Source organism: Melospiza georgiana, chromosome 8 (assembly GCF_028018845.1).
Source record: "Melospiza georgiana isolate bMelGeo1 chromosome 8, bMelGeo1.pri, whole genome shotgun sequence".
In the NCBI taxonomy this organism is placed as follows: domain Eukaryota; kingdom Metazoa; phylum Chordata; class Aves; order Passeriformes; family Passerellidae; genus Melospiza; species Melospiza georgiana.
This window is the reverse complement of record NC_080437.1, coordinates 16,043,697-16,068,995: the sequence shown is the minus strand read 5'-3', so window position 1 is coordinate 16,068,995 and position 25,299 is coordinate 16,043,697. Positions and strand designations below refer to the sequence as shown.

Sequence of the window (25,299 nt, the reverse complement as noted above, 5' to 3'; positions counted from 1 at the left end):
AGCGCCACCAGCGCAAAGGCCCCGGCTCTCCGCGGCTGAAGGGCGGCTGCAGTCCGTGTGCCAGGCCGGGAGGCGGGTGGGCCCCGAGTGGGTGACCGGTAGCCTCTCAGGAAGGGCAGCGGCGCGCGGCTGCTGTTGTTTGTACGGCCGGCGGCCGCCCGTCTCCAAGGAGAGAAGAACGTTGCCCAGCAGGCCCCGGGGCGGAAGGATCCCGGGCGCGGCCGCTGCGGCCGCTGCGGAGCTCCTCCTGCCCCGCGGGCGGCTCCAGCCGCTCCGCCCGCCCGAGTGCACGGGCCCCGCCCGGCCTCGCCCCTTCGCACGGCCCGCCTTCCCGCAGGCCCCTACCGCCGCCGGGGCTGCCCGGCCGAGCGCCTGCCGGGCCGCGGCGCCGCGGTCCGGCTTTAGGTTCGGGGCCGCGGCGCCGCCCGCGGACCCCCGAGCTCTAGGCCGCGGGCGGCGGCGGCTGCCGCGGGGCCGGTGGTAGTGTGGCGCGGCGGGCGGGACAGGCGGCAGGATGGGCGGCCCGGGCAGCCCGGGGTCCTGCGGGACGCCAGCGGCGGGCGGGCGGACTGGTGTCTCCTTCACTTCGCCCTCCAGTGCCCAAAGCTGCAGCAGCGCGGTCTGCCGCACCACTGCACCCCCCCGTGACCGGCCCGAGCCCACCTGCCCCGACGACCGGCCACAACCAGCACAAGCAGGTGCCGGCCCCGGCCGCTACCGGCCCCGCGGGGCAACGGGGGAGGGGGGGGGGGCGGGCGGGGCTCGCCTGGCGGCGAGCGGGTCCGGGGCCTCGTAGGCCGGGGGTTGCGGGGCCGCGGGCTCGTCCCAGCGCTCCCGGGTTCGCGGGGCGGGCGGGGGGCTCTCCGTGGCCGCTGTCCCCGCGGCCGGGCTCGGTTGCGCGAGGCGCGGCGGGGCGGGCGGGTCAGGCCGGGATGCCCAAGATGGCCGCGCCGAGCGGGTCGGTTCACCTTGCGGCGGGGCGGGCGGCGCGCCTGGCGCCCGGCCTGGGGCCGCCGCTCGGCCCGGCCCGCGCTGCGGCCGCATCCCGCTCGCCCCTCGCTGCCCTTCCCCTCCGGGAGGCGCTGCCTTACTCCCTCCGCCTCGCTTCCTGAGCCCGTAGTCCATTTCCAGATCTTGTCCTTTAAGTTTCTGCATTGGCCTGGCCGATATTAGACTTGCGTGTCCACCTCCGGTCTGTGAATAGAGAGACGGTTAATACAAGGGTAAGGAGGTGGCTTTTTTTAAAGCTCTCTGCACTATCAGTGTAAGCCTGAAGGTCACCGTGTGTCCGGTATATTTTAACAAATTAATTTTTAAGTAACCTTAATTTTTCTGCTGCTGTTTATTGAGATACTGGGATAATTTTGGCGTAGTTGTTGCTTTTCTAAATTACGTGAGTACAGATTTTTTAAAAAATCTATTATAGGCTGATATGATTTCTAGTTTGATCTTGAATATCTTGAGATCTTAAAAGTGTTAGAAATCCTAATAGAGGCCTGTGGCATTTTTTAATTGACGACTGTGAGAGTTTTGAAATACTGCCTCCAAGGAGAACTCTGATGTAGTAATTCCAATAACGTTAATGCATTTTTCTGTTCTTGGGGTGACTTATTTTTTCTTTTTATCGCAGAAGAAAGCATGGTTGTGTCTCCCGAGTAACAGATTAATTAAAATTTTTTCATCATGGTGGCATGAAACAAAGATTAGGGTGGAGCTCTCACTTGGCTCAAGTATATTCTGTACTTCAGGGCTATTATTTTACAGTTTTTAAAGCAAATCTGTAGTTGCTAAATGATGCTAATTGTTTAGCGACTTCTAATTAGTAGTTTTTAAGTGAAAGATGCTTCAAAATAGGGTTGGAAAAAATTATTTGTCATTTTAAGAATTTGTGAACCTGTCTAACATTGAAGGACACAGGACTGATTTTTTATGGCCCTGTTATCATTTAATGAGTGTTCTGACGGTGCCACTGGTTTATCAGGCATTTAGTATATCCAAAATTAACTCTTGGTTTCCTGTTTTGTCCTCATCCATCCCTGTCAGTATTACAGTATATTATTAGAACAGCAGAGTGACAGTTGTACTCCCTTTCAACATTTTATCACACAACTTGTATCTGTAGACTGGAATGTCTGACAAATACTGGTTGGTTTCCCTGAAGTGGTAAGGATGCTTAACTAGGCCAGATAAAACAGTAGCATCCTTTTTACTGTAATAATCCTCTAAATTTTGATGCAGATACAAGTTTGTTACCTTCTCAGGACATTTCTGCTTAGCATAAATCTCTTATCTGTACTGGTTGTCTAGTCAGCTTGGAAACAATGAGAACAAAAGGGAAAAGCTCGTTTATTTATACTGAAAAAGCATGTCTGTGGTAAAGGCTAATATAAAACTCCAAAACTAGAAATCATTATTTTTCTGGCAATGCTAGTTAGAGGTGATATGCACTCATTAGAGGAAATGTGTAGCTAAACCTTCTGTGTAAGATGTTCAACTGCTGAATTGTAGGGGTGCTGTACAGCAGAACTCTGCAGGCCAGAGTTCTCACACTCCCTTGTAATTGGTCTATCAGCTGCTGCTTTCTATGGAATAAATAATAGGAACCATTCAGTGGCTTGTCACTGGGATCAGGGTCTGTTCTTCTATAAACTTGAACTTGGGCTAAGCTTCTTTATGCGTCAGATGCTTTAAGCCATTTTCATGTCTCTTTAAAAAAATGTTTAGTTTAACTCCGTGGAAACCAGACTTGTTCTTGAGCAAGTGATAGATGTCTTGATATAGTGACTTGGTTGTAGAGTTTAGACATCTTTGCTAAAGAAGTTTTTCTGAATTTGTGTGTATGTGTGTGAAACTGAGTGTAAATATTGTTTCTTAGAGGAAGTTGAAATTATCCCCTTAGGGCAATAGGGAGCTGAAGTAGGGTACTCTGGAAATCTGCATTATGAATTGTAGAAAAATAAGGAACAGTCTTCTGCCTTCCCGTTGATTGCTAAATTTTTCAAGTTCTAAAGATAGTTTTTTCATTTACTTGAAAAAAAATCAATCCACCACACTAAAGGAAGATAAAAAGTCAATTATGTTAATCTGAGTCTCTCAGCTAAACCAATGTGACCAGTCAGTTTGAGAAGATAAGATTTTTTGTTTGCATTTGTTTAGCCTTTTCATGGCCTTGTCTAGTTAGTTTCATTTTCCCCTCTTCCACAGTTTGGGGGGAGTTATTAATATACTCTGTTTGCTATATTTCACAACTTTAAAATACAGGGCCTCTGTAACAGCAGCCTCTTGCTATTGAAATCATGGGAGAACAGTGTTTGAAGGAAGGGCAGATAAGAGTGCGTGTTCCCAGGGAGGAGAGCGATAGGGGCCTCCCCGGGACCTTAGCCTGCTGTCTGTCCGTGGGGCCACAGCTCATCTGCACTGGCAGGTTCTTTAACAGCAGGGCTACCAGAGGCTCCCTGTCTGAGAAAGGCACTTGTAAGGAGATGTCTTCTCCCAGACCCCACACTTCTCCTACTTGGATGTTTTAAACTAACAGGACAACTTCCCAAGCTTAAACTCTTGTATGATATTAGGTTGATTGCTGGTTAATGGTATTAGATCTTTCTTTTAAAATTGTATGTCTTTTATGTAAAATATGGGGCAAAAATGATGTTGGAGAGCAGATAAAGAGCTCTCTCTTTACATTTTCAAAACTAAAACCTTGTGAGTACTTTGAGGTAGTTTTCATAAGCATGTGTCAACTTTGACTTTGTGGAACTTCAGGGAATAACTGTCTGCATTACAGGTTTTTAGATTTCTAGTGTCCATGTTTTTGGCAGTGGCGATGCCAACTCTGGAAATGTGAGTTATTAATTAATTCCTGGTAATGAAAGACGTGTGGATAAATCTACCTGAAAAGTTAAGAGCTGGATGGTCTTGTAATGTCTTTTCTCTGCTGTGCCTCTTCTCTGCATAAGCCGAGAAAACATCTCGTGTTCACAGTGACCTTCAGTGAAAACCTGCATTTCACAGAATACTGTAGTATTGTATCTATTAATTTTAAATATGTAATTATTAATTGTTTTTATGTAGCAGAATCTGCCTTAAAGATTGTCTTGAAAGAATTGTGGTAGCATTTTTTCATGTGTGCAGTGGCAGAAGGTTCATTATTAATTAACCCTTTACCTTTCAGCTCCAATGGCGATTCCTCCAGCATATGTAGACCTTGGCAAACCTGCCAGAGATATCTTCAATAAAGGATATGGTAAGAATAATACCTTTTATAAGTGGTGTTTGAAGTGCAACAGTGAATTGCCTTTTTAAGTCTGTATGGAAAATTTAATGATCAAATGCCAATATTCTTGGGGAGGAGGAAGGTGTGCTGTGTCTTTTATCTTTACCACCAACAAACTGATCGTTGAAGGCTTTTTGTGGCTTGTTTTGATGTGAAGGCTGTTAAGTCTCACTGCTTGAGCCACATAAATGTCAGAGGTGTACGAGTATGCAAGAATGCCAGCAGCAAGTGGCATTAACTTAGCAGCGCTTTGTTTACTGCTCTGTCTGTGCCACAACATTTGTTGATATAGAAAGGGTTATATACCAGTCTAATGTAGCCTTTTTTGGACTAGAAAGAGGAATGGCTATTGGGATAAAGAATCCTTCCACGTCTTAAAATGCTTTAATACCAGATAGCTGCATAGTTAAATCATTCTTTGTTACAGTGCTCTTTCTTTCTGGTCTTTGGAAGTGTGGGGGTTTTATACTAAGACTGTTGCTTGCCTCTCTGGATAGCAATGTGAATTGACACTCTCACAAAACCTGCTTATATTCCATTGGTTGTGTATTTCCCAGTGACTTTGCTTTTACAGTTTTTTACTTTGACATATTTTGTCTTTGTGCAGAAAGAGGTGGTTTATGTGTTGGGATAGCTCTTTAAAAGGCATTGACTATTATATAAAAACTGTTCCATTCCAGGGACAGAAAATGTATTTCCTTTTAGAAGCATCATTTGGTAGTTAAATATACTCATGCAGAACTGAGAGGCACTTCCCTGCCTTATTTTGGAGAGGCCTCCTTTACCTGCTGTGGCATCTGTATGCTGAAGTCAGTCTGTAGCTGTTTATACATATTTATGTAGGACACTGCTGAGCCTGAAAGACCAGCTTGTTCAAAAATGTGCAGGGCCTTAGTTAATCATGTAACTTTGACTTCTGTTTATTAAGGCTTTGGGTTGGTGAAACTGGATGTGAAAACAAAATCTGCAAGTGGAGTGGTGAGTTTGAGTAACTTTTATTCATTATATATTTTTCTAGCTATGTTCTGATACTTAGTTAAAAGGGGCACATTTCAGATACTGTTAAGTATTTTATAGGCTATATGAATGATAAATATCTGGTGTTAAATAATATCAGAAGCCCTTAAAGTTCTGAATGTATCAGGAATATTACCTTGTTTAGTAATCTTCTTATAATAAAAGGGCTTATTAATTATCCCTGGTCTTACATGTGAAGGTAAACAAATAAAGGATTTTATTATACCAGTTATAGTATACAGATTTTATTTCTGAAGTACCTTTGGTGCTGTTTGGTGGAAAATTCTGGCATCTTGATTTTTGTATGAAGTAGTTGGCATTGAATAAGAATGTTGAATCTTTGGCTCTTCTAGGTACTTAAGTGCTGCAGTAGTGTTCCATGCAAGATGTCTTACCATGCAAGCAGTGCTCCCTGTGACTTTTATCTATTTCTATAGCAGACTTTGCAAAATACAATGGTAGTTTTTTTTTTTTCTCCTCATAACTGGAGCCTGAGTACTGTAACTTACTGTTAGAAACAAGGTTTATGGGGTTGTATGCTCTGTTTTTTCTAGAAGTCTGTATGCCAACCGAAACACAGTTTGCAAGAGCCCTTACTATTACAGAGGTAGTTGTTCTTACTGTAGCTTGTTTCTGTGGAGGACTACCATTTATGCTGGTAAAAAAACTCTCTGAAAAATCCAAGCCCTAAAGTGAATCAGTTACAAACCATCCTTCCCAGGAGGAGAAACTGCTGCCATATATGTACTACAGATGTTTTAAAGCAGAGATAAGAAGATAATACAATCATTGGTTTCTCCTGAAGCTATTGCCCCAATGGTTACAGCCACATAGACCCTGTGCAGTAGGAATAGCACAAAGCAAGAAGTTAAAGCTGAAGGTATCTGTGTAGTTCCCATCCCTTGCCAAGAAATAGACCTGCTAGAATTATGCAACTGTGTATGGTGTCACTAACATCATACAGATAAATGTCTTGGACATGATCAGATTTGATCAGCCACCATTAACGAGCAGTTTCAGTCATGTTTGTTTTGTGCTCCTGGAGCTTTTACTAAGAGTGCCTAAGGACTTGCAATTTCAAATCTATTTCCTTCTGGGGAAGGTGAGTGTGAAAGTTTGTTTGAAAATAGTGTATGGAGGAAGACAGAGATAAAAATGTTTATTTATATGTTTTAAAAAGTTGAAATAATTGACTTCTTAAATCATAAGGGCAATAATACTTCACTGGAAAGAGCTCTTTAAAAGATATTTGCGAACCTGGCTTTCACTTCTAATTACCTTCAGATTTTGGATAGTGGTACACAGAAACTATTCATTCTGTTCTTTGTGAGAATCCAAATAGTGAGAGACATCAGCGTTTACTTCCTTTAATAAAGAAATGTGAGTTGTACTGTTGATTTCTAAGTTACTTTGAAGAATTTCAGGTCAGATCATACCATACTATAAACCCAGCCTGTTTGCTAAGCTCCCACTTGAAACATTATTTCTGTGTGTCATTGAACCAAGGTGCCAGGGCAATAGGAATTTTATAGGTGTAGTAGAAACAGAGAAAAGAGTAGCTGTGCCTATGGCTAGTGTGAAAGGCTGGTGCATTGGGCAGACTAAGAACTCTTTAAAAAACAGTTAAAACCCCAACCCAAACAAAAAACCAAACCACCCATCCCACCCCCAGTTTGAAAAATGATGCCATTCTGTGACCTTTTACAGTTGCACACTGTAAAATGTAAAAAATACACTAAATCACAAAATACATATGTGTATGTCAAAATCAAAAAATACTTATGTTACCTTAAAGAATTTTACTGGAGTTGTAATATGTGCCTAATATGTTCTTGGCTCTTGGTTTGATTTTTAAGTTGCTCACTGGGAGTATCAGACTGAACCTTACATTTCAAGAACTTGTTGCTGCTTTAGAGGAGAGTCCTTGTGGTGGCTACTGTCTTGCTTTGGAGTTAATTTGCCACCTGTACATTTTGTAATAGTGGCAGGAACACTGCAGTTGAGATGGGGATTGTGGAGAGTCCTCCATGTGGGCATGAGTCATTAATTCTTCTTGGCTGTGCTAGTCTCCCTTCTCCCCTGCAAGTTGTCTAGTGATTTTAAATTTTTTCCATGTAATAAGATCTTGGTGCTTGCTGAAGGAAACACATGTGATCCTGAAAGCATTACATAGTATCTTCTGTGCTTTTTAGGAATTCACAACATCTGGTTCATCGAACACAGACACTGGAAAAGTGAATGGAAGCTTGGAGACCAAATACAAGTGGGCTGAGTATGGTCTGACTTTTACAGAAAAATGGAACACAGATAACACTCTGGGAACAGAAATTGCAATTGAAGATCAGGTAATAGATTAGGAAAATATTTATTGGTTTTACCTCTGTGTAAGAACTGAATTTATAGCTTTATCTTATCTTCTTCCCCCTTCAATTAGCTTGCCAAAGGCTTGAAGGTGACATTTGATACAACTTTCTCACCAAATACGGGGTAAGAATTATTAACGTTTTTACCTTACTTAGGGAGTCACAGCACCCATGGTCCATTGATCTGGTCTGTGGTATTGACAGAGCTTTTTGTATGGTTTGCTATTGATCCAGCATAGCAAATCACAATGCTAAAGGCTTCTGCTCTTTACCATGACATCACTGTGGGGTTAGTATTGCACATTTCACAACTTTGCTTATTATCTGGGATAGAAATACTGGAAGATTGCAGGAAACATGAAACTGTTGCTGCACTCATCAGAAAATGCCTGCTTGCCATAGCCCTGGCGGGTCTGAATTGGCTGGCTCTACTTTTGCCTGGTCCAGGGGATGCATGTGCAAGACTTGTAGATATGTTGTGTACAGTCATAGGGCTTCAATCTTACTGATCATTGAGGAAGATCACGTATGCTTAACATAACTCTTCTCTCTGTTTCAGAAAGAAAAGTGGTAAAATTAAGTCAGCATATAAACGTGAATGCATAAACCTTGGCTGTGATGTTGACTTTGATTTTGCTGGGCCTGCAGTCCATGGTTCAGCTGTCTTTGGTTATGAAGGCTGGCTTGCTGGTTATCAGATGACTTTTGATACTGCCAAATCAAAATTGACAAGAAATAATTTCTCTGTGGGTTACAAGACTGGAGACTTCCAACTGCACACTAATGTGTAAGTACTGAAAACTTCTCCAGCTTTCCAGAAGCAGGCTTTCTTTAACTTCTAGTCAAAATACAAATGCTTGAAATATCAAGAGGTGCTTACAAGGCCATTAATGGAGTGCATTTTTCAATAGGAAACTCAAAATTAATGTAAATGATATTTTGTATCTCTCTTTCAAAATGAAACCCAAGGGACTGGTCAGCACTTGCAGCATATGTGGTACAGATACTTAAGTATATGCAGAATGGAAGTGCAGTGCTTCAGTTATGCAGAACTGATCATAATGCTTTTTCTGGCTATCCCATTATATTGAATAGTATCAGTTTACAATTTAAGGGCAGTAGATTTGTTAGAGGTAGTAATTAATGTTGCATTAATGCTGTAGTAGTTTTAGAGCAAGACTAGAGCATTGCTTCTGGCTTTTTGTGGAGGTTCATCTTGCTTGTGGAGGTTCATCTTACATGAAACAGTGTAAACAAGTGTAAGACATCTTTCTTCAGACTTGTTGCCTTTAGATCTTACTCCAGAGCAATCTGATCAAGACTTACTGAAAAACATGATGTTTTCAATCCAAGTAAATAAAATTGGTGGAGTTCTAGTGTGTTTAGTTAGTTAGAAGTTTTGCTTTTGGGAAAGCATGGGGATTATTGTGTCTCTCTGAATTCAGGGAAATTGAGGAGTATAGCAGAAAACTTTAAAATACTTTAGAGTCTGAGCCGTAAGAATTCCATTTCAGTTTGCTAATGTAAAACATTGTGACAGATTTTTGAAAGGTCATTCAGTTCTCTAGGAGCTTCACATATTCAATAATCGTAAGTGCAGAAGGCCCATTTTGTAACCATTAACACATATTGGTCAGTTTGTAAGGATTTGATCTAGAATTTTGTTCAAGGACTTTGCTTGGCAATTAACATGAGAATTAGCTGTAGCACTCTAAAATACCTTTTTATTTCCATGAATTACTGTAGTTTAATTTTGCCCTGAAGCCTTTGTTCATCTCACCTTCTCTTTTCAAAAAATCTGAAATAACTCAAATTTTCAAATTCTTATTTGAATAAAAATCTTTTTTTTAAATCCCTTTTTTTTTTTACTACTTCTGGAGTGGATTATGCAAATGGAAAACTAACTTTTCTCTTAATTTATGCAGCAATGATGGTTCCGAATTTGGTGGGTCAATTTACCAAAAAGTGAGTGAGTCTCTTGAAACTGCTATAAACCTGGCTTGGACAGCAGGTAGCAACAGCACTCGCTTTGGCTTTGCAGCTAAGTACAAGTTGGATCCCACTGCTTCTCTTTCAGTAAGTACGGCTGTAACCTGAAGGGTTGTGCAAAGTACAGTGTATTTTCAGTTGCTGTGAATCCCTGTGTTATTAGTACAGAATAGGCTGGGAGGCCTTGTAGGAATTACTCTTACAGTCCAGGCAATTATAATTAAACCAGCAGTATTTAAATTCTGTCATGTTGCTTACAGCAAAGTCTCATAGAATCTGACTGTCACATGTGCTTATGTTGGAGATCCTAATGTACTTATAAAATGAAAAACACAGTTTAGAAAAACACAATTTTAAAAAAATGTTTGTGTCTGGTTCTGTAAGTTTACACAATTTTTTTAAACCAGTTTTTGGGGAGCTCTGTCACATTCTGTAAGAACTCTGGCGATACTGGTTAAAAGTTGATAAGCAGCAAGGTTTCCTTTATGTTACAAAGTTGGAATCATTGTGTAGGGGAAGTGATGCAAAGTGAGATAAATAATTTTGTATATATTGTTTATGATGATATTACCCAATGTTTGCTGTGTGACTGACGAGATACTAATTCCTGCGTAATATGGACATGGAGGAGTCCTCTGATGTGGCATTTTTTAGGAGACTGGTGATAAATGTCTCTGGCCTTCTGAAAAAGGGGAAGTGGTGAAGTTCACCTATGAAACTATGTTTCAGTAACAGTTCTTCCTGCCCTTACATTCCTTCTGCTCTTAAATATGTTATTACTTCAAATTATGTTACGGCTTCAGCTGTAAGTTGAAGGATGAGGGCATAGCTGGAAGGAGAGAATTCAGGAAACACAGGTGAACTGAAAGAACAGATAACATTTGGTTAAACTGATAACAGCAGTGTTGCCATAGTTATTCTAGATTCTAAATGGTAACAAATAACTAATCAGTTTCAGCATTTCAGTTGCTTTTTTTTTTTTTTTTTTTTTTTTTTTTAGGCGAAGGTGAATAATTCTAGTCTAATTGGAGTGGGTTATACCCAGACCCTGAGGCCAGGTAAGAGCTGTCATGTGAATTATGTCATATATATATCTTCTGTGCATCCTAAAAAAATAGAGGTCTCTGCATTTATATGCATTTTTTTCTTTCAGAATATTTTTTCCTTTGAACACCAAGTAGATACTTTACAGCAGCTTCAGTCGTACATCAAACCATTATCTAAGCAAGACAAACTATTTTATCTAATGGTATTAATATATTCCTCACTGATCTGTGCAGGAGTGGACTGTATTATGTTTGACAGCTTAGCTTTAGGCTAGGCAAAGCATGTCTTCTTTTTTGGCACTGCTTTGTCCAATCATACTGTGTTGAATGATAGCAGGTCTTCAAATTATGAATAATTGTCAAAACCTCACACTTCGTACTCTTCATATTTAGTAAACAACCCGTCCAGACCTTAACTTGTTCCACTTAGGTATGAAAGCACCTGTTAAGGCTGTGTTGCCATTGGTTAGTTCCTTATTTGAAAAAATCTAGTTTCATTCCATCTGTCTATAGTAGGAGTGTCTGTGCACAGATTTCTTCCTCCTTTGCATGTCTTAATGCAGGAAAGGAGAGCTCTTGTGAATTTAGCAATTAGAGACTTTGTATATTGATGTTACAACTTTACAAATATCATGGGACTCATTTTCAGTAGATTTCATGGATGTATTCTCCTCTAAAAATAGAGGAAAGTAGTTGTATAAAAAGAGAGCTACAGCTGGGACTTGCGATGACAGAGGTTAAGTTGCATGAAAGCTACTGTGTTGTAAACATGCTTCTTAAAAATCTTACAGGTGTGAAGCTTACACTGTCTGCCCTGATAGATGGAAAGAGCATCAATGCTGGTGGCCATAAACTTGGTCTTGGCCTGGAACTGGAGGCTTAAAAAGGTGAAGAAACTGCTGCAGAGAAGGGATATCAGAAGAATTTGGCCTTAAAATGTATTTCCAATGTGACCAGCAGGCTTTTTCCCAGGAAGGATGACCTAGAACAAGAGCTGTATTTGAAGTATTTAGACAGTTACTTGTTAGCTGGTTTCTAGTTAAATTGGTTACCCATCTAGTTAAAATTCTGCATTAGTGCAGTCACTTAAACATTATTTAAATGTATTTAACTGTTTAATGCGCTACCCACAAATAATGAAATAGACATTTATGAAAACTGTACAATTGTGTGCATGTTTGTTTTTATGTTCCTTTTAACATTCGATATTGCCATTGAATGAAAAATGGATCACTGGATGTTTTGAAATGAGGTCAATAATTTTGTTGAATGACCTGAACTAGAAATACATTTGGTATCCCAAGACAAATTATGAATAAAACAAGTACACACACATACTTGTGCCTCAGATATTTTAAGAGTGAAGATGCGAGGGTAGTGCTCAGTTAAGTTTTAACTTTAAGTAATCCAAGAAGTAGTGCTCTGTACCTTCATGCAATTAAGGACCCCCATCCATGACAATACTGAATATAGGTGAACAGTTGGATTCCTCAAGCAAATTGAATGTGCTTTTCTGTCAGGTAAGGTTTGTCATGACACAATGGTTTATTCCCCCTGTGATCCACGAGCGAGATGTGCTGTGTTCCTAGTTGGGCTTCTGATGCAAGAAGCGCAGATCGGTGTACTTGGCACACTGAGACATTTAAGAAATGTTCCTTGAAAAACCTCACCACAAACACACCTTTTGCTTATATTTGTATGAAGTGAGATGTATCTCTGCAATTGAATGTAACAGTGTAATGGTATAACAGCCTGCTTATCCCAACTGCTGTGAGAGGTTTCTGCTTAAAATGACTGAAATAAAGACAATTTTAAATGGACACAGAGGAAAATGCATCTGATCTTGCTTTCCCTTTAATAAATCTTGGCAGATACCCATTTTAAGTCCAGAAACTTGAAGAATAATGGGAAAACTTTAACATTTTTCTAGAATAGTAATAAAGAGAATATAAGCATGAGGGATATTTAGTCTGCAGACCTGACATCCCTGAAGGTTGAACTAGCTGTGAATGCTTTTAATGTGTAGTATATTAAATACGTGTAGTTGCGCTGCTTACATTTAAGAATTGGAATTTACTGAGCTGGGGGAATGCCTGGAACCTACTTAAGATACTCTCATAGCTGCGAAGAGTCCCTTGATACTTAGTCTTGCAGTCAGTGGTTCACAGCAGCTCCCTTTGTAGTGCAGGTGGCTGGCTCATGATGAGGAAGCTCTCTCTGGTTTGAAAGTGTTACCAGTTGATACTGGATTAAAATTCGTGTCTACAGAAGTATCAGTGGTTTGCTGGAGGTCTTGTTCCATCCTGTGTTGTTGCCCTCAGACTGAAATTCTCCCATGCAGCACTGTTATAAGCTGCCTGTGTTTAGGCTTTAGCTGTGGAGTAGCTGAGCCACTTTCTTTGCAGAAGACAGAGTAGAGCTTAAGCCTCCAGCTCAGTCTCTTGAGCAGGCTTGCTGGTGTGTTTGACTAGTTTTCTTATGTGATAATAAAGCATTTGTGTTGTGGGGTACCTTTACTGCTGTTGTCACTAAATGCCCTTGTCTGAGTTGCATTTCCACTATTTAGGGTGGAAGAAGCATGTAAGGTGCAATATGTTGCTGTTATTGCATGTTGTGCATATTTTTATTTTGAGGTGGTTTTATGTGCTAGACCACTTAAAAGCTAGAAACCATGCTGACAGACAGTGAATTTTTGTATGTGTTTTCTTTCAGTATAACCATCTTTGGTGCCTCACAAAGACTGGGCTTCTTCAAAAATCACCAAAAAAAAAGGCTTAAGAAAACCAAGCTAAACCACCAAAACATTCCCAAAATAAACCAAAACAACCTACCAAAACCAAAAAATCTTCCCGAAATGTTGTGTGCCTCTATACATTGTCCAGCTGCAGCACCCAGACAAATAATGGATTGTTTATTTTGGTTATGAATGATGCCTTGTTTCTATCATCTTTTGAGGGGGCTGTAATTGACTTTTGTTTTTGGTGGTAGTGGTTTTGGGATTTTTTTTATTTTAGAAGCAAACATTATAACCTTTTTCTTCACTATCTGCTCATCTAGATATTTTTTTCCTGAGGTCACAAAATGGGTAAGTGATATAAAAGCACATATTGCTGAGTATTCCTTCGACTCTTTAAAATTAGTAATGGAAAACTTGAACCTATTCATTTTACTCTTTGTAAATGTGCATGACTTAATTAGCCCTCAGCCTTTAAACTTTAGGTAGTTGTAGTTGTTACAGTGCTGATAGGCAGCCAGAGAAGTAAAAGGGCTCTGCAGTAGTTTAAAGAACTGTGAAAATGTGAGTTTTTCTAAAATACTCTGTCATAAATCACTACTTTTAACATTCAAATGAAGTTCAGTGTCTTATTCTTAATATCTCTCAAGTAAGGCTTATTGAAAATGGCTTTCAAAATAACTTTTCAGCTGTTACAGAAACTTGTGATGTAATTGGAGTTCTGTGGTAAGGAATGTTGGTAGTTTATATAGCTCCATTTTATTAAAATATGTAAAAAGCCTTAATGATAACTTTCAGTGCCAGACAGCCTTTCCTCAGGTGTTCTGAATAAAACCCCCCACAACTTGAGATCACCAATGACCAGAGCATCGTTCTGCATCTTGTTTGTGTAAATTGTAGCGTTGCATTCCTGCCTGGTACAGCTGGGGTAGGGGGTGTCTGTGTACATTGCAAGGAGACTTAATTACGCTTTCATAAATAAAAATCCTTTCACATGAGATTGTGATGCCCTGGATTTCACGAGTTACTGTCTGAATGTCCTGAATGTTTATGCTCTTCCTGTGCTGTAGAAATTCTCCAGGTTGGTTCATTTAACCTTGCACTCTTCACGTGGTTCAACTGGGTGTGGTATATTCCTAAATCTGCCTCTTGCACACTGCAGTTGTTCAAAATCAGGAAATTTTGAACTATTTTGGAATGGGCAGGGAAACATTTTGCCCCCAAGCGTTGTGACGGGCTTTTACCTTTCCTTTGGCGCAGGATAAAGCGAGGCAGCAGTAAGGGTGCTTGCTGCCCTCTAATGTCCTGTTCTGGTGTTGAGCTCATTGCTGCAGCAGGCCGTCAGCCGGGCACGAATACACAGTTAACTCCTGGTGGCTGCTCTTCTAGGGGAAGTAGAACCGGGCAAACGAGCCAGCTTATGTGCGGATGATTCAGCCCTACTTCTACCAAAGGTTCTTGTTTCCTTATCAAACCAGTGAGCAAAGACAGAAGCAATTCTATGCAAGGCGAGGCAGTAATAAAACTGGCTCACACCTGTAGTAGTAGGGTCTTAGTGGCAGGTAGAAATGCTTCCTGGGAACCAGCTGACAGGAAGGGAAAGCCAGAGAAAAGGCCGGTTGGGTTACATAGCATGAAAAGGCTAGGTTTATTGTAACTGGGTTTGTTGTGTTTGTCAGTTTCCACTTGCAGTAGAATGTTTCTGTTCCCAATCTGGAATAGTAATAAAAGCATAGATTATATCCATTAGTGTAGTGTGCATTCATTGAATTCAGTGATATTTTGTTTCTCATTATTGTTTCTGGGCCTGCCTTTTAGTTGTGCTTTGGGTCCTTTCCACATGCTGCTGGATCAAATGGGAAGCAATAAACAAGTGGATTTTTCTGAGCATAACGTGCAGCATCTTTTGCTTCAGCTGCAAGTTTGATACAAATGCTTATGTAAATAGAGGAAAACTTTTTTTTTGCAAAGCAATTTCTGAGAATATTAATTAAAACTTATGAAAATGCTATTAGAATGTGAGGTGTTACATACTGAGATTTGGTTCATATCTACCCTCATGTATCTGCTGATGCTGGGAAAAGTGCTGACAGACCTTTGAAGATGGCAAGCCTGGACTGTTTCAGCTCCAAATATTTGACCTTTGCTTCAGATCTTTTTAAATGAGGATTTTCTGCTGAGCCGAATACCGCAGCAGAACTTGCAGCACACTTGCTGGTTAACAGTAGTGCACATACCAGAAATGTTTTGTGGGTTTTTTGTGGGATATTCTTTGTCCTGGATCCATGGGAGAAGATCCTAATGCTGAAGCAATGATGCTGTTTAAGGGTTTGGCATTCTTAACACTCACTTTTGTTTACTTTGCTTGTGTTCCTATGAGCATGAAACCACTAAATGGCCATTACAGAAATGTCCCTTGTCTCTGGCTGTGCTTCAGCCCGAGTTACCGAGCTCCGCCTGAGAGCCGGCACGGAGGGGAGAGCTGGGGTGGGGGCCCACAAGGAACCAGTCAGCTTTGCCCTCGGATTCTTAGCGGTCTGTGGTGGCATTGTTGAAAATACGGTTTTCAATGACTCTTTAGTACGCACACGCGCCTCCTTCGTTTAAGAAATGCCAAATTTCGCTGTGCTGTGGTTGGGGGTTTGGCTGCGGTGTGGGGAGGGATGTGTTTGAGTTCTCCTGCACCGTCCGGGATATTTTCCCGGCAGCTCCCGAGCGAGCTTTGTTGCCGCTCGCTGTTCCCCGCGATCCGGCAGTCCGTGCCGCGGCTCTGGCGGTGACGGATGGGGGCGATCGCCCCGAGCCGCCCGGGCCGCTGCCGCCCCCCGAGTCCGCCGCGGGCTGCGCGCGCCACCTGGCGGCCGCCGGTGCCCCCTGACGCCGCCGCTGCGCCCTCAGGAGGAGCCGCTCCTGCGAGCGCCGTCCCCGGCCCACCGACCGAGCGAGGCAGTGGGAAATGGTGATGGCAGCGAGCCCGGTCATCCTGAGACGAAGAAATAGAATTAGAGGAGGAAAGGCCCCGCGTACGCCGGCACTCGGGATGCTCTATCCCTGCGGCTGAGAGCCGGGCAGCGCCCCTGGGCTCTGAGGGAGAAGCCAGTGCCGTTCTCACGGCCTGCTGGCTCCTGGGAGCCTCCACTCCCGTCTAAACGCAATTCATTAACGCAACAAGTTGTCTTCCCGACTGCTGCTCAGCCCCTGACGTGACTGTACTTTTCTAGAATAAATCCCCAAATAGCTTAAGATACCTTGACTTGCAAAGAGATGTTCTGGCCACACTTGCCTATAAGAAACGCTTGCTGGCAGGAGGACAGGGCACACCAGCTGCCAAAACCCAGCAGGCAAAGGGGAAAGATTCAAAACATTGCTGACCGGTGATATTCCCATGGCTGGTGGCATCAGGCAGTGTGGTGGGGCTGGACCAATGCTGTGGTGGCCACAGGACATGTTAGAAGTGCAAGCTCATGGCCACAGCCCAAGGACCTCACACTGCTACAGTGAGCGTTACTCACAAACTCTTCCCCCATCACAATTAATTGTAATTTTTTAATTGCAATTTATTTAATTGCAATTAATTGCAATTCAAGTGTCAATCAACCCACTGGAGCATGGGGACAGGGAAGAGAGCCCAGCAAGTCTGCTAAGGGCCTGTCCCATGTGGATGTGGCCAGCAGTGTGCCCAGGTGGCCAAGAATGCCAGTGGCATCCTGGCTTGTATGAGAAATGATATGATCAGAAGAATTAGGGAAGTGATTGTCCCTTTGGGCACTGGTGAGGCCACACCTTGAGCACTGCGTCTGGTTCTGGGCCCCTCAGCTCAGGAGGAACAGTGAGGTGCTGCAGCACATCCAGGGAAGGGCAGCAGAGCTGGTGAAAGGGCTACAGGGTAAGTCCTATGAGGAGCAGCTGAAGGAGCTGGGGTTGTTTAGCCTGGAGAAAAGGAGGCTCAGAGGTGACCCTATCACTATCTACAACTACCTGAAAGGAGGATGTAGCCAGGCTGGGGTCAGCCTCTTCTCCCAGGCAACTGGTGACAGAATGAGACAACATAGCCTCAAGCTGCACTATGGAAGGTTTAGCTAAGACATTAGGGGGAATTTCTTTACAGAAAAGATGATTAAATATTGGAATGGACTGCTCAGGGAGGGTCTGTCCTAGGAGGTGTTTAAGAAAAGACTGGACATGGCACTTGGTGCTGTGGTCTTGTTGACATAGGGGTGTTTGGTCACAGGTTGGACTCAACGATCTCAGATATCTTTTCCAGCCTAATTGATTTGGTGATTCTGTGATGCTGTGGTGAAACAGCAGTCTGCTGTTTGAGCTGCTGGTGCCATGGGGCAGAAGTGGTTAGCACTGCTGTGTGGAGTGACAGTGCCACCATCCCCTTCACACAGAGAGGCTGTTAGAAAGCTGCTGTGCAAAATGTTTCAGATGAGGATGGGGAGCAGACACAATTTTTGTTTGGGCTGTTTTGTTAATGAACATACAAAATTTGTCTTTCCTGGATAAAACCAGGACTAGTGTATCCATGATGCTGCCCCAGGCTTCCCATGGCCTCTTCCTGGCTGATGCCTCACCTTGTTCTCTTTGGGGACCCTTGTTGGTCTTTGGGGCTTTGTTTCCCTTCCAAGCAGGGCACGCAAACACCTCTTAGCCAGTTGTGTTGAACCACTCAGCTCCTGGGGAGTCAGAGAAATGGGTGTATTGCCAGCTGCCCTGGGGCTGAGCCTGGCCCCAGGCCAAATTGACAGGTGTTTTCATTTTTCTAATTGTCAGCATGTGCTCTGGGGAGTAGGGCAGGGAAGTTTTTTTGCTTTCTCTTGGTGGTGGGGTGCACTGTGTGTCTCTTAGCCCTGACAGAATCCAATCCTGCCCATTGTGATGGAGTATGTAGCAGCTCTTGCTGCCATCATACCTGAGATGTTCATTTGTTGGGCTGAACAAACCAGCTTTGACAGACATTCCCTGGATGTGGCAAGCCTTCTATGCTGTCAGCTGCAGAAGTTGCCCTGAGTGAGACGGCACTAGGTAAGTGCGTGTGTCTGTGTTTCAGGAATCAATGTTTTATGAAATGTTTTTAAGAGAACTGCAATTCACAAATAGTCTTCATGTGCTAATTTACTGTTGATGTGGGCTAATATTGCTGTCTTAGAAGTCTGATCTTCTTCCACTGTGTTTGAGAAAATATTTTACTTTTGTGTTAGTCTTTTGAAGTACCTTAGGAAATCTGCTGCAGCATTCAGTCCTGGTGCAAGACTGGTCAGCTTTTGGGTGAGTTTTCATGCTTTGTAGCACACGTCCTCTCTGCATTTAGAGTTTGTGAGCTTGTGTTGAAATTGTTTGCAGTTAACTTAAATATCTTGAAACTCCCTTGGTTTTGTTTTAACATGCCCATGATAAGGTGAGTTCATGGGTGAGCACTGATGTAGCAGTTTTGATAGCCTGTCTGCCAAAACAGCACAACCTAACTAAAACACCTTCTCTTTCTCAAAACAATCTGGCTGAGAATCCCATTTCCTAACCCTTCCTTTTGTGTGTGGGCAGCTGTGGCAGAGGTGTACGTGGAGTCCCAGCACAGTCATTAGCAGCAGCTTCTCGTGGGCACAGCCCCTCCGAGCTCACAGCACACCCCAGTGCCAGAGGAGCGCGTGTGAGGTGCTTGTGCTGGGCCCCTCTCTGGTCTGGCAAAGCATAAGCCACTGGTGAGCAGAGAGAGCAGGGCTCCAGAGAGCACGAGCCTACTGCCCTACAAACCTGCTGTGTTAAGCTGATTGTGCTTCTTGTTGATGAAATGAGATTGCCCTCATGTGTCTGTCTGGGATTTCCTGAATCAAAATCATAGAGTGTCACATGTGCCTGGTCTGGTGGGTCTGGGGCACGTGGTGGCCACACTGCAGGGTGAGGCTGTGCTTCCTTGGGTGGGAATGGGTACAGGCCTGCCTTGGCCCATGGGCTGAGCTGCACAGGAGCTGCTGGTACCTGAGGGCAGGGTTACAGGCACAAAGAGCTCAGCCTGCAGAGCAGCAAGGGGGAGAACAGCTGAGGAGCAGAAAAGCATTCAAAATGTGAACTTTCCAGAAGAAGAAAGGCTCTAAGTTTAATACTTTACAGGATAACTGGGGGAAACCTGTTGGTACTTCTCCTCAGTTTTTCTTTCCTTTGACTTACAGCCTTTATTCCCCTGGAGAAAAAGTATAAGGAGTTAGCTGAAATGATTGTGTTGCTGCAGCTGTCATATTCTAATGTTCTTTTATGAAGTAAGATAAACCTAAAGCAGAAAATTAAGATACTTAAACACAGAAAAGGCAGTTGTAACTTGTCCTGGTGATTCCCTGATTTTGTCTACTTCTTTTGCTAGAGAATTGTGGCCACAGCACAAAGCTGCTTGGCCCTTCTGAGATCTAGGAATCCTCCACTGGCACAGACTGCCAAAAGCCAGCTATTTTCCTGTCTCAGTTTATTAGCCTGAAGGCAAAAAAAGTAATATGAAACCCAATAAAGTCAAGAAGGACTGCATCCCAGGTTGAATGCAGAAATGTTTGATCATAAAATTAAAATCTATAGTATAATGCTTACATGTAGTAGGGGCTGTCAAAATTGATTGCTTGTGCAAGTTTGATGACTCTTTTGCAACATAGGCAGTGCTTAGTTTTGCAGCCTTAATCATGTAGCTTAGTGTAGTTTATGTAGAGATGGCCATAAATGGTTCCTTGGGTCATCAGGCAGGCAGATCCTGTCTTCTGCACATCTAAAGTATTCATTAAGAGTTTACCATAGTCTGTGTCTGGAAGTTTAAATATACACTTGAACTTAAGCTTAAGCTAAAGGGTGACTCAATCTATGGTGAGTGACAACATTGAAAATCAAGAAAGGAAAACTCGGTAGCAGCAATCACAGTAACCAAAGCTGCATGAGAGAGGGGTGTGAGATGGGCTTGATGGTACCTGAGACACCTTCTATAATGACAGAAGGAATTTAAGTGCTGGGTCTGTGGGTGTTGATTAAATGTGTCTGTCTCTGCTTTTGCCTCCTTTGAGTTAGTCTTCAGTGGTATCTTGGATCAGAACTGTGAGGATGGTCTGATCCCATGCAGCAGTCCTGGACAGGGCCAAGGGAGCTCAGCTTGGGTGCTGTGGCACAGATATTCTGCAGGACACCTTATAAGGTCTTGATAGTCCTCCTGATCTGAGGAGAGGGACTACTGCCTGTTGGTGGGAATAGCTCCCAAGAAATGACTGTGTCGAAAATCCAAATAGCTGGGGGAAGACCCAGAGGTGGTGATATAGAAGCTGGCTCTGAACATCTGTGTAGAAACTCCAGATTTTTGTACAGGAATAATTTTGTCAGGACTTTGACCTAGTGTGTTTTGTTTTGTAATTGTACTTTGATGGTGAATTAATGCTTCTCTTCACTGGGAATGGTTTGAGGCTCACTGGAACACAATCTAGCAGCATAATCTGCTGCTTAAAGAAAACCATGGAGGGCTCTGCTTTTTCTTTCAGGTTGTATTAATCTCTTTGATATAATGCATGGTGGCACAGTAGTTGCACAGTTAACTGTGGCTTTCTGCTTTGGAATGACCCCACTAATTACACTATATAGAAAAGATGGATTAAGTGTCTTGGGAGAGCATTTTACACAGCTGACATTTAGATGGCTGGAGGATGTTGAAGGTGACACTGGAAATGACATGCCCAAACTCTGCTGATGTGCCCAGGAAGCTGAGGATACATTGGTAGCTGGGTGGAAGCTGGTGAGGGCACCTGAGGGACCCTTTTTCACCTCTGTGGAGCTGAACATTGCCAGAGGTGGAGACAGATATGTGTCCCTCCACATAGAGCAGCAGAGAGATCTCACTGCCCACTCCCTCCCTGACCCCATGTAGTCTTTACAGCTCTCCTTGAATCCAAAGGTGTCCATTGTTGTCTGACAAAGCTTTCCAGTTGTGCCCATTGCAGCTGTTTCTGCTCCTCGGCTTTCCAGGTTTTGATTTGTAGCAGATATCTGCAGCACTGGCTTCTGGCCGGCAGATGGAAAAATACATATCTTATGGAGTAAACATTGAGAGCTGTGAGCCACAGCCTGTGTGAATGTCACTGTAGCAAGAAAAAGGGTCGGACATGGAATGCAGGGTAAAAATAATGGTCAGAATCAGCATTTTTGATCTAAGTATTGTAGGTGTTTTGGGTCTTTTCTGGTTGGTTGGTTGCTTGCTTTCTTTTGGTTGGTTGGTTTGGGATTTTTTTTGCTATTCCAAGGAGTTACATGCTTTGGTTACCTTTAAAAGTAAATACCTAATGTTTGCTTCCTAAAACCCCACACAGCAAAAGATACAAGGTGACATCATGAACAAGCATAAGGTTCCTTAAAAATAAGCCTAAATTTTACCTGCAGCTGTTATTTCTATTTGAATTTGCAGGCATCCATTTCCCTTATTGTGAAGGTTTCTTTTGAAGGTTTCTTTGCACCAGTTTTAAAATGTATTTGTCTCTTTTAGATTTTTTTTTTTTTTTTTTTTTTTTTTTTTTTTTTTTTTTTGTGGCTTGTTTGCTTTTCTTTTCATGCTGGAAGAATCCCCCTTTTCTGTTGCTGGGTGTTTGGCTGTTGTACTACAGGACAGTGACATATGGGCCATAACCCTATGGACTTCTCTGGCCATGCCACATGACATGACAGCCTGGGTATCCTGTGAACCAGCCCTCTCTGAGAGTGGATTTCTTCTGTTGATGTTTTGTATTTGTGGATTTGATTAAAATGCTTGGTGCTGTGAATGTACAGTACGGCTTTTCTTGGGTAATGAATGCTGTGGTGTTGTGTGGGTGCGCAGTATTTAGGTATTGCATTTACTTGTGACAGCAGCAATAACACTTTCTCATTAACTATCTTCTGAAATCTAATTTCATGATGTCAAAAAGTTACTACTTTCATCTCACCAACATAACCCAAGTCCCTACCCCAGCATAACTCAAAAGGTTGCTGGAAAAATGCACAGTCTCTTGGTTTTTTAGTAGGTGAATAGGAATAAAATTATGAGCCTTTAAACTAAATAATAATTTTTTCCTTGTAGCCTGAGATCTGTTCAATCAATAATCTTTCTGCTAACTCTGGGGAGAATTTTAGTTGCCTCCATAAAATGTTTTAATTATTTAAAATCATAAAATATAAGTAGGCACAATTTGCTTGGAACTCATTAGGGAAATATATGAATAAAAAGAAAAGATAATGTTTGCTTCTGCATTAATTTAAAGCAGTCTTTAAAATATGAAATCTAATCCTGGAAAGCAGTGACTTATCATCAATGTTTATTTTTCTTATAATCAGAGTAAATATTAAAGCAGCTAGTTATGTGCTTATCCCTACAGTATTGCACTGAGCCAAAAAGGAAGATAAATAACTTGTCTGAAATCTCCCATTCATTTCCCTCTTTTGCAGGTTTTATGTTTGTTCATTTCCTTTTTCAAAACATTGCTTCAGAAATTATTATAAAACAGGTGACTTAGAAACCATGAGTAGCTGCAAATGCATGAGGCCAATTTTGTGTGATTAGAATTATGCAGAGGTAATGCTTTATATTTGGGCAGAGCCTTTTCATCTAGTGCAGATCACTGGCACAATATGCAGCAGCAGAGAAACGCCACAGCCCTGGGAAAAGGCTCAGCAGACCAGAGAGCAGAGCAAGTGATGAGTTAGGAAACAAAAGAATTTCTTTAAGCTTCTTTGAAGAAACTTCAGTGCTCACTGTGGCAGGAAATGCTCATTTGCAGCTCTTAGGTGTGCACAGAGGGAAAAATCAGCTTTGTCATTCTCTCACTCAGTACTTGTTTGGGATGTCATCAGCAATCCCTTCCCAAAAGATGCTTCTTGTTGTATTTGTGATTCCCACATTTTCATTCTGGGAAGGCCATGATAGTGCTCCCTCTCCCATTAAAATGGAATGAGCATTAAAATCAAATGTGCTGCAAACCACGCAGAAATGGGCCCAGATTGTTTGTGTGTGGGGTGCTTTAGGTTATTCTACTGTGTTGGTCTGGATGTCCTGTGGAAGAAGGGATGGAGCCACTCAGCACAGTCACCTTCTCCAGTGGAGGAGACCTCTGCACTTCCAGCAGATGGGATGGATAAAACCAAGCTGTATTCATCTCAGCTAGCAGGGTGTTGTGGTTAAGCCCAGCTAGCAACTAAGCCCCACACAGCTGCTGATTAAAAACACTTGAGTTTGTTAAAAGAAGGACTGACAGTGGTGTCAGAGGTTCAGGAAATGCCTGAAAGTTATGTTACACTCAGTAGCCCAGTTTGTCTTTAGGCCATTGCTTTCTTTAGTAACATGAGAGACTGCAGATACTCCCTGCATCATCCCCCAATGTCCCAGCAGGGTTAAAAGCTTCAGCATTGAAAATGCAGAACCAAGCCTTGAGCCCTGTGTCTACCCTTGGACAATGAGCTGGTTTTTTTGGGGTAGCCTTCTCTCTAGATTTCTGAGCATTTAGTCTCAGTCCTGCTCATTTAATTAGCTAGTGGAGATGCAAAGCCTACTCTTAAAGTCTTCAGTTCCCTTCTGTGTAAAGATCATACCATACAATTTTGAATGTGTGTCTTTGGAGCAGGGACTCAGATACCTAACCAGCAACTAGGATTACATGCTTTTTCTCATGGCGGCTTCTGGGAGTTACCACACTAGGGGGAATCGTTTTTTTTTCATTGTTGTTGTCATTCTTTTCTGTTAATGATCCATCCTTCAGCCCCATTTTCTTCTGAGCAAGTCCCAGCTGTACATTTGTCACCTGTGTTGGCTGGGATCCTCTCTTGCAAGCAGAAGAGATGTTGGTATTGCAGGAACAGCTGGGCTGGGAGGGTTTGGGCAGCAGCTGTGCCCCTGGGTCAGCTCTTCTCCTGGGGCAGAAGATCCTGAGCCTCTACAGTGTGAGCAGTAGCTCAGGCAGGTGCATTGCCTGAGAGGGGCGAGCAGACCCACGAGTTCCAGACCTGGTGCCTCCATTAGAGAGAGACAAAGACTTGGCATTGTGTTAGTGGGTGGCCCATTCTCATCAGCTAATGGAAGTCTAAATTCTCATTGCCCCACAAATTCCCCATAGCCAATTCAGCACTCAAATTAAACCATGATTATATATTATCAGCAGTCATTTCATAGTAAGGGTGAAGGATCAAATGCAGTTAGCAGCGATGAATTCCAGATGTGCAGGACAGAAGCCTGAAGAGAAGGACAGTTTCTGAGTAACTACAAGATAGAGTAATGTATTCTAAATATTTGATTCAATTAAGCTTCCTTCTGCTCTTTGTTTCCACTTACAGATGGCTCATCAATCTATAGTTTAGGGACACATTGCTATTCTTTCTAATGCTAATTAGGTGATCAGGATGGAGACAGGTTTGATGAAATACTCACATTATGATCTGCATATTTAAAATGGAACAGAGCCCAAAGCAGAGGCAAAATGATAGCTGGCTGCTGCACATGGCTTTAGCCTCAAGCACTTGTTAGGTCTTCCTCCAGCATAGGTAATGGGGACTTGGCTAGTTCCCACCACAGAAAGAATAGTTATTTTTAAATTATTCAACTATGAGTGCTTGTATCTGCTTTTGAATGTTGCTAAACTCTAGTTTCTTGCAAAAATACTCATGATGCTTGCCCATTTTTGGCTCAGCTTCACTGGGAGGATTCTTGCAACCTGGAAAATATAGTAAAAGAGTTGCAGTCTGTGATTGATGACTTCCAATGACTTCTCCGTGTCGGGGAAAGGCCACCATGGTACTTTTAGGGCAGGGTATGTATTCTTAACAGCTTCTAGCTTGCACAAGTTTATCAGCCGTTAGCCTCTGAAAGCAGGAAAATTTGAGAAGATACCCTTGCTGTTAAAG

At 42.6% G+C, this 25,299-nt stretch overlaps 1 protein-coding gene across 1 annotated transcript; it reads left to right on the top strand.

Moving 5' to 3' along the window:
• Positions 1-509: 509 nt before the first annotated feature.
• VDAC2 (voltage dependent anion channel 2) lies at positions 510-12,508 on the top strand. Its single transcript, XM_058028791.1, has 9 exons — positions 510-698; positions 4,172-4,243; positions 5,202-5,251; positions 7,483-7,635; positions 7,725-7,777; positions 8,213-8,440; positions 9,579-9,729; positions 10,643-10,700; positions 11,480-12,508. The coding sequence occupies exons 1-9, from the start codon at positions 515-517 to the stop codon at positions 11,569-11,571; spliced, it is 1,041 nt and encodes a 346-aa protein (XP_057884774.1). The 5' UTR covers positions 510-514; the 3' UTR covers positions 11,572-12,508.
• The last annotated feature ends 12,791 nt before the right edge of the window (positions 12,509-25,299 follow it).